This window comes from Centroberyx gerrardi, chromosome 15 (genome assembly GCF_048128805.1).
Source record: "Centroberyx gerrardi isolate f3 chromosome 15, fCenGer3.hap1.cur.20231027, whole genome shotgun sequence".
Classification (NCBI taxonomy): Eukaryota; Metazoa; Chordata; class Actinopteri; order Beryciformes; family Berycidae; genus Centroberyx; species Centroberyx gerrardi.
In genome coordinates, this window is record NC_136011.1 from 14,285,706 (window position 1) to 14,300,989 (window position 15,284).

At 42.9% G+C, this 15,284-nt stretch overlaps 1 protein-coding gene across 2 annotated transcripts; it reads right to left on the reverse strand.

Annotated features, from left to right (window-relative positions):
• Positions 1-305: 305 nt before the first annotated feature.
• oga (O-GlcNAcase) lies at positions 306-14,720 on the reverse strand. 2 transcript variants are annotated; one of them, XM_071903868.2, is made up of 18 exons: positions 14,205-14,720; positions 13,641-13,692; positions 13,428-13,525; positions 13,102-13,232; positions 12,784-12,955; positions 12,565-12,663; positions 12,148-12,432; positions 11,802-11,960; positions 11,411-11,607; positions 10,645-10,899; positions 10,329-10,532; positions 9,831-10,005; positions 6,316-6,401; positions 5,047-5,151; positions 4,525-4,616; positions 4,231-4,423; positions 3,948-4,107; positions 306-2,866 (listed from the first exon to the last, which is right to left on the reverse strand). In XM_071903868.2, the coding sequence occupies exons 1-18, from the start codon at positions 14,368-14,370 to the stop codon at positions 2,730-2,732; spliced, it is 2,766 nt and encodes a 921-aa protein (XP_071759969.1). In that variant the 5' UTR covers positions 14,371-14,720; the 3' UTR covers positions 306-2,729. The 2 variants fall into 2 exon arrangements, with proteins under 2 accessions (XP_071759969.1, XP_078144723.1); XM_078288597.1 differs by having other exon boundaries at positions 10,645-10,905.
• Positions 14,721-15,284: the final 564 nt, after the last annotated feature.

Sequence of the window (15,284 nt, forward strand, 5' to 3'; positions counted from 1 at the left end):
TAAATTGTTACTTTTATGACCCCCCTCCCCACCCTCCCCCAACCCTAAACTCAAATTCCAACAATCAAAATGTACAATCGAAGCCCTTTCAGTTACAGCCTATGTCTATCAAATCAAGTTGGCAGAGGAGAAAGCTCTAGACAAACTGCAAAAAGAACCTTTTTAAAACAAGCGTGAGGACTTTGCTCTCATCTCAGAATGAAGAGCAAGTCTGATGTTGAGTTTCACGCCTCACTGGGACACAGCCAGGTGGGACGGCTGGACAGAACAGGGCGGTGTGTGGCATCCTTTTAAGAAAAACAGAATGCTGGACATAATTTTAATAAACAGATATACAAAATAATAACACTATGATTAACAGTGTTTACAGACTGTCTATGTACTAGCGTATTATGCACATAGAGGTGCGTGGCATGCTTCTTCCCCCCTATGTAGCATAAAATGAGGTTATTCTAATGGCTGCCACAGCAAATCCAATACACCTCATGCACATCATGAATGTACACAGTATCAAAGCATCACATTGGCAGGCAGCTACTGAAGAGCATGAGCAACAGATGATCCTCGTGTAACCAACAGAAGAACACTCGTTTACGGTCAAAGTGCTTTTTTTTTTTTTTTTTTTTTTTTAACTCAAAAGAAATGGGAAATGCGTCGGAGTATAAAACATTCAACAGAGAGATACGAAAAGGCCTAGGAATATTAGTTCCAGACCCCCACAATTAGTACAATGGTGTGGGAGTCAGTGCCACTTTGGTGACAGGATTCAATAACCTCAGCGGTCCTAAGTGCGCTGCCCAAGGCTTCACTGAGAGAACATACATTCAAGAGTGTGCAATGTTGTAAACAATGCAGGAAGGAATGCAACCAAATGCAACTGAGAAACGTGACATGATCGCTCACTACTACCGTGCCAAGCAAAAGATATAGTTTAGCACAGCAGACCTGAACATGTGCTAACACTGCAATCTCTTGAATATAGCCCAGATTACCTTCCGCTTTACAGTTCAGGTCTTGGTATAGTGGTTATCATGAGGAACTGAGCAGCTCGTTACAGTGGGAGGGTTGAAGCTTAGTCGTAATTGTCGACAGGATTCCTATATATTTTTACTCATCATATTCCAATGTGAATATTTGCCAGCCTCCAATTTCAAATGTTACATTTTTCCGCTGAATAGCTGATCGGAATGTCTGAATGCATTTTTCACTGGGCACAGCTATCACTTGGGGCTTTTGTAAGGACATTTTTCGTTTTCTTCAAAAGGTAACGAGATATACCAATGGGCAAGTTTCACATGAACTACTTAACCAATTGAAAACACATTTATGAAACAAAAAAACAGAACGTTTCCCTAACCTTTAGAAAATGTATCACTTTCCATAAACTTTTCCACACCATCCGAGTTTTTCTCTGACCGTGGGAACCCTGTGTCAATCAGTTCAAGCTTCCTGAAAGCGGTCTGTGCTGGAGTGTGAGATCAGGTAGGCTATTGATAAGACATTTGACAGCTAATGCCAGGGAGTTGCAGGCTGCACGACCAGAATTTGAGCCATAAGGCCGATGTGTGAGTCACAAATCTTTAGCTGTCACTGACTGACACAGGTGAGAAAGCCTTTAAGCAGAAACAAGCCCCTGAGACACTGGGCTCTGCAACATAAACCTAAAATTCAAAGGCAATGAACCAAAAGGCAATAGTTAAAAGGGGAAATATAAATTAAAAATTGTTGATTTAAAAAAAAAAAAAAAAAAAGGTATGGCCAAAAGCAAAGCGCTGGAAAGGGATTGGCTGAGAACTATGTTTATTAAACAATAGAAGCTTTTCTCTCACTTTCCAAATTCAGAGGACTTTCTAGCTGAGTCTTCAAAAGTCTCAACAAATACTTCACTTTGCTGGTCTGTCACTATCAACTATTTAGGGCTGTAACAAACCACAAAAGCCATATTTTTCACCCTCCATACGCATGCACGCGGCGTCTTATGGCATATAAATGCCAGATTTTTTGTTAGAGACGTGCCCCTTAAAATCAGGAGAAAATGGTAATGGTATACTTAAGGCCTCTTTCCCCAAACCTGTTGAAGAGCCAATGGAAATACCATGGTGTGATGATGAAAGGCAAAATCTCACATAACACCTTACAACCCGTATAATGGTGTCCTACTTTTGTCTACAGCTGCATTCTTTGTCAAAGCTGGTAAAAGCAGGACCTAAGGGTAGTAAGGCACTACGTGAGACACAGGTCGCCTTCATTTCACAGCTCTGCTCTCTCCATTTCAGATACAGACACTTTGCGTTATGGCATGCGGGCCATAATCCATGTAGCGGCTACTGGACTAAATCAGAAAGGCTTATGGAGTTGTCACCTCCTGCCTCCTGGAGGTATACGAGTAGAGGTAGCCCAGAATTCAATGCTGGAGGGCGACTCTTCCATGTTGGCTCAAATCAACTGACTTACTGAGACTACAGATCACTTCTTGGCCCTTTAGCTTTGGATTCTTTGAATCCAACAGAGCCATAACATCTAGGAATAGCACTGAGAATCTGTGCGACTGCTGTGCTTCTGTACACAATCTTAAAAACAGGTTATCTCGGGCTAGCCCAGATGGTAATGTAGTATAAAATCATCATGGAAGTTTGTCTCATGAAGGTAGCAAACATGTTCAAGAGCCTTGTTGACTGCTGCTTGCTCTCTCTGTCTGTTTGGAGCGGTTGTTGGAGCAGTACACTTCCTCATAGGCTGCGTCCCATAATGATGACATCTTTGGGAAACCCCTCCATCTTGGCTACCTCAAAGCAGCCCAGCTTACTATAGAAGTCCAACATCCTCTTATCACTTTGACGAACCTCACAGAATACACCGTGGGACCCTGGAAGTGAAAGACAAAAAAGCAGATGGAAACAAAGGCAGTCAGCAAAAGAGGGGGCATTACCTATCAGAGGGATTTTAACACCATAAATTCCAGTTACTGACAGACTTTCTACTTACAATGGCACATCATGTAAAAGTGCACAGCAAGCATAAACAGTAAAATCTCACTATAGCACTGCGTTGAACAGAATGTTCTTTTGATTACATAACATTGCTGGTCTAACCATGTATAGTTTTTATCCAAACAGTTAAATATGTTAGTGTGTGCTTGATGACTGAGGTGCCGACTCGCCTCTTGCTGCTGGTAACACATGAAAAAGGTCTTCAGCAGCATAGGCTATACCTTCTATCAAATACATTAAACTGTTTCTAATCATATAGGCTATGAAATTCATAACACAATGTCAGAAATGAACATATGCGTGCTGTCAGTGTTTATTAACAGTTGAAAATAGTGAATTAATATAAACGATCCCAAAATGCTTTGTTTTAATTAAATGACCAAGGCTCTGAAATTAAAAACAGCAAGGCCACTTAAGCAGAACAAAAAACAAAACAGATGGGCCTGTTCCCTATTAAAAAATATAAAAATCCTGTATTCAATTACTGTCAAATGGCACACGAGCATAAATAATGAATACAGACCTATCCATAGCCAATGTGGAGATATGCCAAATAATTAGTATTAGTATTAGTATTTCATACGAAATCCTCAGCATTTTCTCAAAACAGAATTCTTTAAAAATGTCCTGCACAGACACGATGTGTCGTTTAGACTTTTAGGTTCTTTTAATTGTGTAGAAGACTTTGGATTGGCTTTTCCACTGCAGGACTTTAAAACATGCCTAACTTTTCAATTAATAGTGATGACAAGTTTCTTGTTTTATTCAACAAGGCTACAGAATATTCTATCCCAGATCATGAGGCGGACTCAGTGGCCATTTTCAAAAAGAATCTAAAAATATGTTCACATTGACTATAGATGATCTCTCTCTTCGTCTTGCTCACACACTCTTCCTGTAGTTGTAGTAAGTAGTAGTCAGTAGTAGTCCTCATAGTTGATGATGGCTGCCACCTACCGTTGGCCTTGATGGAAGATAGCAGACATCCCATCATGCTTTTAGCCACACTGGGGTCAGTGACATTGGCATGAATGTCAACCTTGATGAGAGAGGGGAAGTTGGAGAGGAACGACTCTGGAAGACCCTCCTCCTCTTCGTGGAAACTCAGCATCATCTTCTACAAGGATGACAGATAGACAGAGATAGTAATGTAAAATTGAATTGCATGAATTCAAAAGAGGTGACACAATCACATGCCACATGGTATAAAGATTATGATAGGTAGAGAGGCTGATCCTACCTCAGCCTCTGAGAGGTCCTTCTCACAGTCAGGTTTGTGGTATTTCTCTTGCATGAAGGGAATCCAGTTCAACTTGCACTTCTTGATGAAGGGCTTGACATCCACAGTACCAAGAGCATAACCGCAGATCCCTTCCTCGTCTTCTAGCACAAAGCCATAGTCCGGACTCAAAGTCAGGAAACCTCCTACTAACCTGTGAACAGATAGTGAGAATTTAGTGAGCCATATGATTGATTTGCACTGCAGAGAAAAGCTGACTGTGAACATTTACTAGAATACAACTCCATGTCTTACCTGTCTCCTATGAGGTCGGGATCCTGGTCAGGGAAAGGAAGTTCTTCTATTCCTTCAGAGTACATCTCTTTGCAGATTTTATAGATAGAAGCCTGCAAAAAGACAGACACAAATGGCATAGGAGGGTATGAGATGACACACACACACACACAATAACTTAACCCATTATGGCACCCTCCAAGAGTGCATTTTTAACGTCAAATTAGCTAAGCCCAGAAAATGCCACACAGATATATACATAAAGAAGCTACCTAAAGCTGCCTTTACATTCAGCACATAAGTCTGCTGTCTACAGAATGGTTAAGTGTAGCAGCATGGCACATTAAGCGCAAAGCATGCACTGTTTAAACTAGGCCGGCTCTGCTGGGAATACTAGTGACTGGCCAACATCATTTCAGCAATCATACATGTAATGCAGTGGTTCTAAACATTTTTGGTTTGTGATGCTCAAAAACAAGGGGTATCGCTGCTTTCAAGTCATTAACCCCCCCCCACACACACCCACACACTCACACATCTCACCTCATCTTTGGGAAAGTATGGCCTTATGGAATAGATTTTGGAGGTTGGCATTGAGGGTGGAGGTTGGTAGAAAAGATCGTTTGCCCCATCTATTGGCAACAATCGCTGTGGGTATCAAAACAGACAGGTTCAGTTTCCAGGTGACCAGGTGTTGTGCTGGCCTTGGCTGACTGCCTCACAGCCTATTTGCTGCAGTTGAGCTACTATCAGACCAAAAGGAACTGGGGAAAACAGTGCTCTGGACTGACAAATATTGTAAAAAAAACCCCACATCATATACAGATGTAACATAAAATGACCCATGTTCCTTGTTGATCTGACAGTGGACAACAGCAGCAAACGTCACACAACACCTTTCTGACTTTTGCTAAAAGAACATAGCACAACAGGCAATCCATATTTGTTTTTCAAATAAAATGAAACAAAATGAGGGTAGCGTTTTGGTCTGAGTAAGGTTTTACTGGCTGAAGGAGATGCTCCTTTCCCTTTTGTTAGGCATCGCAATATTTCGCTGCGCAGGACCCTCCTGTTGAGAAAAGTAATGATGCTTGCGCAGAGAGACAGAGAGAACTCCAGGAACAAAACCAAAGAGGTAAATGAAATAAGAGTTATCTGAGATAATTAATTCAATAGCGGATCGATTGCCACTATGAGTCTTGCTACTCTCCAAAGTTGGAGATATTATTTCTAGGCTGGACAAGTGTGTTTGTTCATGGAGTTTTCCATTTGCGAACACGCTTGCGTTCTCGCTGGCGCTGCGATGCTTGCGCTTGCGCGTGCAAAGGGTTAGGGGGGGGTAATTTTTGCGCTGTGCTTTCCTGCAAAGAAATGAGATGTCATGAAAATAAAACCTAGCCATGCTTGCTTGCGCTGCGTGCGCTAGGGAAAAGCAGCATCTCCTTTGGGCAGTCGCTGAAAGAAATCAAAATAGAGAGTCAATTAGAAAATGCCGCGCCAAACATTGGCTGTAACCTCTTTTGCATGGACGGGTTTCAGGTCACCCTTTCCCCTAAGACAGATTGATGTATCCCAAACTGATGACAAATGTCTATAAATACACTGAGGCACTTTCTCATAGCTCAGGACATGGACTTCTTTGGGGTACAAGGGAAGGGGATGAAACCACATTTTTTTAGAGCCCGAAACATCACAATCAGCTCACCTTAGACAGACCAAACCCTTTCATACCTGCGCACGCAATACCATTGTCTTCTTTACTCATAACACTCTTTTTCCATTTGATTGCTGTGAATTCAGTGCATTGGATACCTGGAACTCTCCTGCTAGACCTCCCCTAAAGGCCCAGGGCTCTTGGTCTCCACTAAGGAATTGTGCTGAGGACTGACTACGACACCCTGTTAGGAGCAGAGCCAAGCGGACATTGTTACCACAAGATGGGGCTCTCTGACACAGATGATGGGGTGGGGAGATGGGGAGGAAGGGGGTCATAGGTATCTATTAGCATAATCCAAATAAACGAATCAATCGAATTCTGAATTCAGAAAAACGCAAAAGGACTTAGTTTGGAATAGTTAAATTATCAAAGGAAATATTTTATGATGAAATGGGGCTCAAGCAACTAAAGCTTACGTGTGTGCAACTCAGGAGGAATCTGGTGCAAAATCTAAATTATGCTTAATGCTTTTTTTTTAATGCTTTTTCGTATGCTTAAAGAATCGCTTAAAACAAATCTACTTTTTTTTCCTGTGATTTACACCCTGAAATTGACTATGTCAATGAAAAACTGTCAAAAAGCTTCATATAACATGTTATGACGGTCTTGCAAGAATCTAGCTCGTTCATGCAGAGGGACAATGATCAAAGAGAGGATGCCATTTTAATGCCATAAGGAAAGAACTGGTGTGCCTTGGTGTTTCAGTAAGGGTACGTTGCTTCATTTTAAGAGAGCAGATTGAGCTGACAAATATTATACTGGCTATCAGAAGCCAAAACCATACAACTCAAACTCTAAGCTGTAAGCTTCAGCTGCCATCACCCCACTGATCTCAGCCCCTCGTGTGAAGTCACATTCTCATCTTATCTGCCTTGTCACATGACTAGGGAGCATGAGTCATCAAACCAGGAAGACAGAATGAGAGGTAGTATGAACACCCCTGTATCAGGGGGCCTCTCAACTTCCTATTCAAAGCCATGATCAGGACAGACCAGAGATGGGGTGCGCTGCAGGGACCCAGCATATAAGAGGAGTATATCTAAAACACTTGGTTCTTAGCGACTACATACAGTAGTGTTGCTGCTAGCAAGTTACAGCGGCTTGTCACAGTTCTCTACAGCTACAAGGTGGCATCACGTCTCAGTCTTGAGTGGCTATGTACAGTGGTGACGGGGAGCCCTGTCATGTGACCAGACAAATGCAGCGCGCGGGTATGACACCTAGCATTGTTGCTTTTAAGTATCAACCTCACCCTGACACCATAGACAATTCCTCTGAGGAGCTGGCACAACACAGCACACAGATGCACCCACGGGGAGGAACTCAGAACTTGCTTCACTCAGCGTTCCCAAGTGAAATAAGGGACTAAGAAATGATCTCTTAGTGGAATATTTCCACCTGAATTATCTACCAAGTCTGCTTGATGCGGTCACTGTTAGGTAGCAAACCTGCAACTCTTGGTCTTGCATGGTCCAACCAACATGGCCATAAACATTTGGGCTAGCACACTGACCATAACTATACAGTTAAAGCTATCTGTGAGAAGAATGAAGATCATTTGTCACAGTTAAATTTCAAAGCTAGGTGTGAATTCCCTTGAGTAGGTGCATCAGGCTGGTCTGAGCCATCTGTATAAGCCTACTGATAGAAACAAAAAACAAGTTAGAGAGAAGCTGTCAGAGAGAAAAATTTGGGAGTTAACACTTATCATTCAAAGCTAAATCGCTGCGCAAAATGTGACTTCATCCGGAGGGCTGCTTCCTTTCCTCCAAATCAATCTTTTACATTTATCGGTCTGATATAAGAAAAATAAAATAAATCAAATCCAAACATGTACAAAAGAAAGAGACAACGCCTGCACTGTGCATACATCGCCCACTGTCGATCCAACAGCAGTAGAAACTTGTACTGAGGATTCTTCCATCTGTACATGGTGAAGGGAGAAAACAGTAGAAAATAGTCATTAGTAAGTGTTCGCAGTACAAAAACCAGGGAGGTTGTGACTAAGTGCCGGCTGCACAGCTTCAAACAAAGGAAGAAGATGAATGGAGGGGGACTGGTGTAAAAACCTGCAGCAAGGTAAACTGTTGGGTACTGCAATTGTGATAAATGGTTTTCATCAAAAATAATCATATTCGTAGGGATATTCATCAAAAATCTGGGATTCCTGCTTAAGGAAAACCCCACTGTTGGTAGAGTGGTTATAATCAATTTCTGATGCATTATACCAGTGGTGTCCAGTTTTGATGTGGCTTTGCCAGTGTGGGTATGCTGCCTGCTGTGTACTGTAGGCTAGAGTCCTCAGCTTTACCATATAGCCCGACAGGACAGAAACCTGCGAATGAAACTGCGTTACAGGGAGTAACTTACAGGCCATGCTGGTGCTTTAGACTATCAAAGAACACTCCAAAAAACTGGAGATATCATCACAAGACTGAATGTCACTCAAACTGTATCATGGTGCATCATTTGCATGAGATTCTGTATGAATCAATGTGTGTGGTGTGTGTTTCAGGGAGAGAGAGAGTAGGAATGAGGGAGAGAGCAAGAGAGAGAAGTGTTGTTTTGTTTCTTATACCAGGTGACAGAGCCCACCATCATACAGTTTGAGCAAATCATTCAGATGGTTTATATTTACATCAATAGCCTCATTACAGAGGCTACTCAGTGAGGCTGTGACACCAAACTGTCACTGTAATATATCCATATTGTTCATGTGAAAACCAGCTGAGCGAGCAGCAACCATTTCAGATGATTCTGATTTGGTTTATGCACCAGAATGGCCTTCCACAGTCAGGTAGTCAACTTGCTCTCCAAGCTCGCGTGCGCGCTAGGGCATGGAGGGGGGGACAGGGACTTCCCCCTGGTGCCCATCCCCACAGACAGAGAGATGGAAGCAAGTGTGTCTGTGTAGGAATGCAGCAGTGATGTTACTGGATACACAGCAAGCAGCAGTAACCCTGCTGGGACAGCTGCCACAGAGACCCAGTTTAGATATCACCAAGATGGAGCGGCTTGTTATGGCTTACATATGGAGGATGCTAGCAATGCTAGCAGTGCAAGCGGCATTCAGTCAGACAAAAAAAAAAAAAAAGCAATAAACAAATGTGGAAACAAAAGAGCAATTAATAGACTCAAAACTAGTATGAGGCAATGTATCTGGCCTGATCGGTTCTAAGCTGATCTTCACTGGATGCCATCCATTAAAACTGGAGGCTTAAGTGGCTGCTCATATTCTCACCTTGTGTACAGCTGGAGGCTAAGATGTTTAGGACCATATTTTACTAATTGGGTCTTACAAATAATACTACTACCATCTGTTAAGCAGACAGTGCATCATGTGTGAATGAATATATATGTGCATGATTAAACTACAAAGCACTGGACTAGAGGATAAGTTCCCTGCAGCCCAATGATCAGGCATTAAAATGCTTGTTCTTTAGATATTCTGAATATCATCTCATATCAATAACAAAAATAGTGATATGGTGATTTTGCATGTAAATGTCTCTCTGAGACTGACTATGGTCAGTATTTCCAGATTCAATCAGACTATTGCTATGCTTCTACTCTGTAGGGGTACGGGCCTTGTGTTCCTGCTCATACATACCTAGCCACTGGACAAAAGACTTGACCATAGAAATGATGCTCTTGATGTCCCAGATGTAAGGGTAGAGGTCATATAGGATGGTTCGGTTGGCTGAGTTGGACAGACGTGTGAACATCTGGATGACTGAGCAGCACATCTCCTCAAACTTCTCTGCCCTAGATTGCCACTCCGCTACCTGCAGCACAAAACAGTGATTGGAAATGAGAAAAAAGTTGTTAGAAACAGTTAGCATAGTACAACTCTATTGCTGACTCTTTGTAAGGGGCAACAGAGGGACAACAGTGTAATCTATTTACCCAATACACAGTTACTACAATATGAAGCTCTATGGTACAAGTATGCTTCATCTCCCGTCACAAGCACACCACCCAATGGGCAGTATAGGTAGTACACATCCACCATTTTGTTTTGCAGTGCCTAGCATCATCCCCAGGCCTGAATAAGTTCCCTGTCAATAATGCAATAGTTTTCTCAGTGAGGCATAATGCTTGAACCCACCTTCTCCGGTTCCTTGCCCTTGCAGTTGACACTGACAGTGCTGCTGTTGGCCCTCAGCCAGTTGAACTCCTTTAACATCTGCGCGGCCTTGGGTCCGTGTTCGTAGGGAAGGTAGAACAGTTCTGCCAGCAAACTCAGGTCCTCCAGTGTGAGGGGCTCTGCTGTGAACAGGGGCTTCTCATCCGGCCCAGGAACAAACACATCCTGAGGAAACAAACAAGCAATAATGTGACTTTCTAGGGAAAGGGGTTTTTGTATTCAATTGCAGTGGATGCACACATGCATGAGAGCAAACACACAGAAACACATGTGGCACCTGTTTGAGCTGCTCATCTGTCTGCATGGGGGCGATATCACTTCCAGAGTCTTCCTGGATGGACTCCTCAGGAGACTTGGACTCTGCCAGGCTCTCCTTGTCTGTATCCATGGGCTTTAGGTCCTCAGCCATCTTGTCAGTCAGGATGGGGCCAACATGTTTGTCCTCTGGGTCAGCCTCGGCTTCCGGCTCTGGCTCATCCAGCTTCTCCACCACCATCTCCATGGGTTCCTCATCTGAATCTTTCTTCTCCACCTCCACCTGCACCTCCACAGACAGGGACAATGTAAAAAATATTCTCATAACCTTTTTCACAGATGCTTTCCTCTTAAATAAAATGCTTAAGAAAAGATCTGGAAGCAAGTACAGATTCTGTAGAGACCCACAGCGCATGGATAGAAATTGAGGGGAAGGACGTGACCAGAAAGAAGGGGGAAGGCAGACACACCATATAAGGAGACACATGAATATGAGGTGTGTGAAAATTTGCAGCCAAGGGGTAAATATTCATAAAATTACATTTTCTTTCTTATTTATTTCCTAGTATTAATTGCATACTACTCAATAAAGCACAGACATTATTTGTAGCACAATGTTTTCTCTGTACACCGTGACCAAGTTTAATATCACACAGGTACAGAGTGAAGTATGTCACACCTGTCTGATTGACCAGAAGTTGCCTCTTGATGACTACAGTGCCGTGGCTATAATTTCATTTTCATACATTTCTGTCTGTGAGGTCTGTAATATAACTAGTGAACCTCACCTCCTCCTCCTCCTGCTCCTGCTGTCTTTTGGCCATGGGGTGTGCGTGTGGATCGGGGCAGAGTGACGGCACGGCTGGAGACATGATGGGCTGCTGGAACACAGTGGTGACTGTAGTAGAGGAGCAGAGAGAGGGGGCACTCAGGGAGGACACGTCTATGGTTGAGTTTTTGGCACCGCTGTGAGGCACCTGTCGGCCTGAAAGACAAAGAGTAGAGCCTCATCGCATCGTGTTCTCTCACCTAACGTAAAAATAGCATTTAAGACTATCCACGAAACATTATGAGCCTGTTGTCAAGACTTGATGCCAGAAAAGCCATGAGCATGGAGCTATAACACAGACCGCACATATAAACAGGCAGTATGGGAGGTAACAATGGGACTACTCTTACTGTTGTATTGGTGAGGCACACCAAACTCCCCTAGCCACTCTGTGAGGGCCAGTTTAAGGGCAAGCTGAGGACTGTACAGCATGTCTGTCTCAAGTTCTTCGTCACTGCCCTCGTTCTCCAGCTTGATCTGGATGGACACTGTGCTGTCCTCACCATCCGCTGGGAAGGGGACAGAGGGGGAGAGAGACAGAAAAATGACTAATGTACTAATATAGTGTTCTATTACTATACCAGATGATGGAGTACAGCCTCATACTGTTTGAACAAACCACTTAAAGAGAGATCACACTGTGTCCACATCAAAATATTCGATTCACAGGTTTGGAAATGTTCCTATCACACTTACTCATGACCACATCCTTGCGCACCCCGTTCATATTGGACTTGTACCAGGTGGCCAGGGTGTGGATGGCCACAAAGTTGGACTCAAACTCGCAGTTGGGGTTGGTGAGGACTCCCTTCAACCTAGGGATGAGCTCTGTGGAGCGGCCCTTGTATGGACCCAGGAAGAGCCTCTTCTGGTCATAATCATTGGCATGAATGTTGTCCCAGATCACAGGGGCTCTTCTCAGGATTTTAGACACCTCCTCAATAGACTCCACTGTGATATCTTTGGACACCACCTTGGGCCCTGGAGAAAGGACACCACACAGCGGGATCTATCACATGAATCTTTGACTTTGAGTCATTAACACTAATGACTTAGTATGGTTAGTAATAATAATGGTGTTGGCCAATAGCCAGTGGACTGCGTCAGACTGACCTGTCCATAGCACCTCAATGCCAGGCAGCAGCTTCTCTCCTACTGTGTGGAGGTAGGGAGACTGAGAGACACTTGGGTAGCAGAATGTTCCACAGTACTCTGGATTTTAGGGAAAGAAAGAAAATGTATAAATAAAACAAAGTTCCCCATGTGCATATGAGTTGCCTTTAGGGCAATCGATTAAAATGTGTGATGGATTCGGACAAGGGATTGAGCTACCTGTGGGACAGAAGAGGAAGGTTTCTGGCTCTCCCAGGTACTGGAAGATCTCATTGGTGATGGACACCTGAGCGTGTGCAAATGAGCTGAACACCTCTTTGTCAGCAGGGCACATGTTGTGGTCAATATCGTCAAATAATAAGGCAAAGGACTTGCAGCCAAAGTGAGAAACCTGAGGGAGAGAGTAAGGGACAGGGATGAAATCAAGAAAAATGGATATAGAATGACACTGGGTGTAAGAAGCATGCAATCTTCTAGATGTAGATTATGTGTTATTACACATTTTTTATAGTATTGTGGTCCAAAATGTTGCCATGCCTGATCAAGTTTCCTCTTGAGTGTAGAAACCTCTTTCTGATTAGAGAAGGTGATGTCCAGTCCTGGGGAAATGGCATAGATGAACTCTATCCCATGCTCCTTAGCAGCACTGATCAGAGTCATAAGTTGCTCTAAGAAAGAGTTGGAGAAATTCATCAATCATTGGAATGCATTGTTTTGTAAGTTTTTTTTTTAATATTTCAATCATGTTTAAAACTGAGTGTGCCAGCTGCCTTTTAATTTAGGAAACATCATCATTTCCCTCACCCCAAGATAAAAGAGCTAATCCCAAACTCTATTTAGTGGACATCAAAAAAACATCTCACCTGCTTCTTCCACCGAGTACAGTTCCCTCCAGAACATTCTGTGTTTGTAGTCATCTTTGGGTGCATAAAGGTACGTATTCAGTCCCCATTTCTGCTGCCTGTGAAAGATAATGTAGTAAAAGCTAAATATATGTAACTTTCACGTAACTATGATGTACCAAATGTTACTTGATTGAAGTTATTGGTAAAATAAAACAAAAAATATTATCCTACCTCCTGAACAACTCTTTCCTTTGTTCCATTGTCCATGGTCGACCATAAAAGCCTGGGACAAACAACACAACCAGTTTCAATACAGTCTGCAGTGCTGACAGATCATCAACCAAATTTCCTGTATGTTCAGCTGCCTGACTGCTTTAACTGGCCATTTGCCCCCAGGTGTGAGCTGGGGCTGGGACGTGTTTGGGATGCCCACCTCCATTATGCACATATGGCTCTCCAAGAATGTAAATTTGGCAATGTTATTTAAAATCTGCATGAATGATTCACTTGATGAGCTTGTAACAAACCGTTTTATTAATTTGGCAACCACTTGCCCCTTATAAATGATTCACACTCGATTTCTTCTGACTGACCATCTTCAAATGTTAACGTTAGCTAATCTGACATTAACGTTTCACTGAATTTTTGACATCTGCCAAAATTAACCATCGTCCCCCACCAAATATGACCGCTGCAGTTACTACTCTGCATTTCATTCCCTTATTTGTCGAATGTATGCAAATCACCACTGGACCAAATGTTGACTGCAACCGGTTACTCTGTGTGCAATATTACCTTCCACGACTCCACTAATGAATTTCCTGTGGCCCGTCGGTTCGACTCCAATGCTGGGTTCCTCCACCGGGCCGGGGGCCTCGGCACAAGCCTCTCCGGAGACTGGGCTGGGGCTCGGCTCGCCCTCGACTTGAGACGTCTCCAGCGTCTTGTCTTTTTGAACCATTGTTTAAGATTTTCTTCAGTATAAAGTGACACAATGTAGAAGAAACTGAAAACCGAGAGGTTTTACAAACTGAGACCTCACGCGCAAACCAGCCAGGAGGTTAGTGGGCCATCTCGCCTAGCAAAAACGACAGGAATTAAATCGCGTCAATATGTCTGAGTAGCTCACGATGTTAGCAAGTCTATCCAACCTTGTCGATAATTTTCTCACGGCTCCTGCAAGACGTGATTTAGATTATCATCAGGTAATCTGGCACATCGTCTCTGTTGGTTAATACGTAAACAGAAACAACACATTCAGTAGTTTTTGTCCGATCATTATCGTTCTGGTAAATTTGCCCTGGTTTTCGTCGGTTCTTCCTGTTTACACCGATTGCGCATGCTCACAGGACTAGATAAAACCAGTCAAAACTAGATCTGTGTGACAAAACACAGCAAAGATGTTACAGCGAATAAAAGATAAGCAACACTTCCCCAGCAATATTATACAATAATACTATCACAAATTACAATTGTATATTTTTACAACAATACAGATTCCCGCTTGGCCACAAATACGTTACGAAATCAAATGAAACAACATTTTTTACAAAATGGTGAAACAAAAGCAGTGCATGTTTAAATGTAGAATGTGGACAGACTGTTGATAATATGATACGTTTCATGTTATCGGGACAGGCAATGCTCTTATTCAGTATGTAAGATGTGGAGTCAGAATAACTTGTAGACATGTAAAACTGCGGTACCAAACTCTGACATTTCCCTCACTCCGCTTTTGCTATATGTTGTGTTGACTATCTCGATACCTCTCGAATATCTTGACAGCTCTGTCCATATTAGGAATTGAGCTCAGCTCCAACGCCACATTTCAAATAGAAGGAAACAGAAGCGAGGTGCTCGTCTGTAAATGACCTG

Coding starts and splice junctions, on each gene's coding strand:
- oga (XM_078288597.1), bottom strand. CDS start 14,370: ATGGTTCAAAAAGACAAGACGCTGGAGACGTCTCAAGTCGAGGGCGAG. Junction 13,233..13,427: donor GTACTCGGTGGAAGAAGCAG/GTGAGATGTTTT, acceptor ACTCTTTCTTAG/AGCAACTTATGACTCTGATC. Junction 12,956..13,101: donor TCAAGAGGAAACTTGATCAG/GCATGGCAACAT, acceptor TCTCTCCCTCAG/GTTTCTCACTTTGGCTGCAA.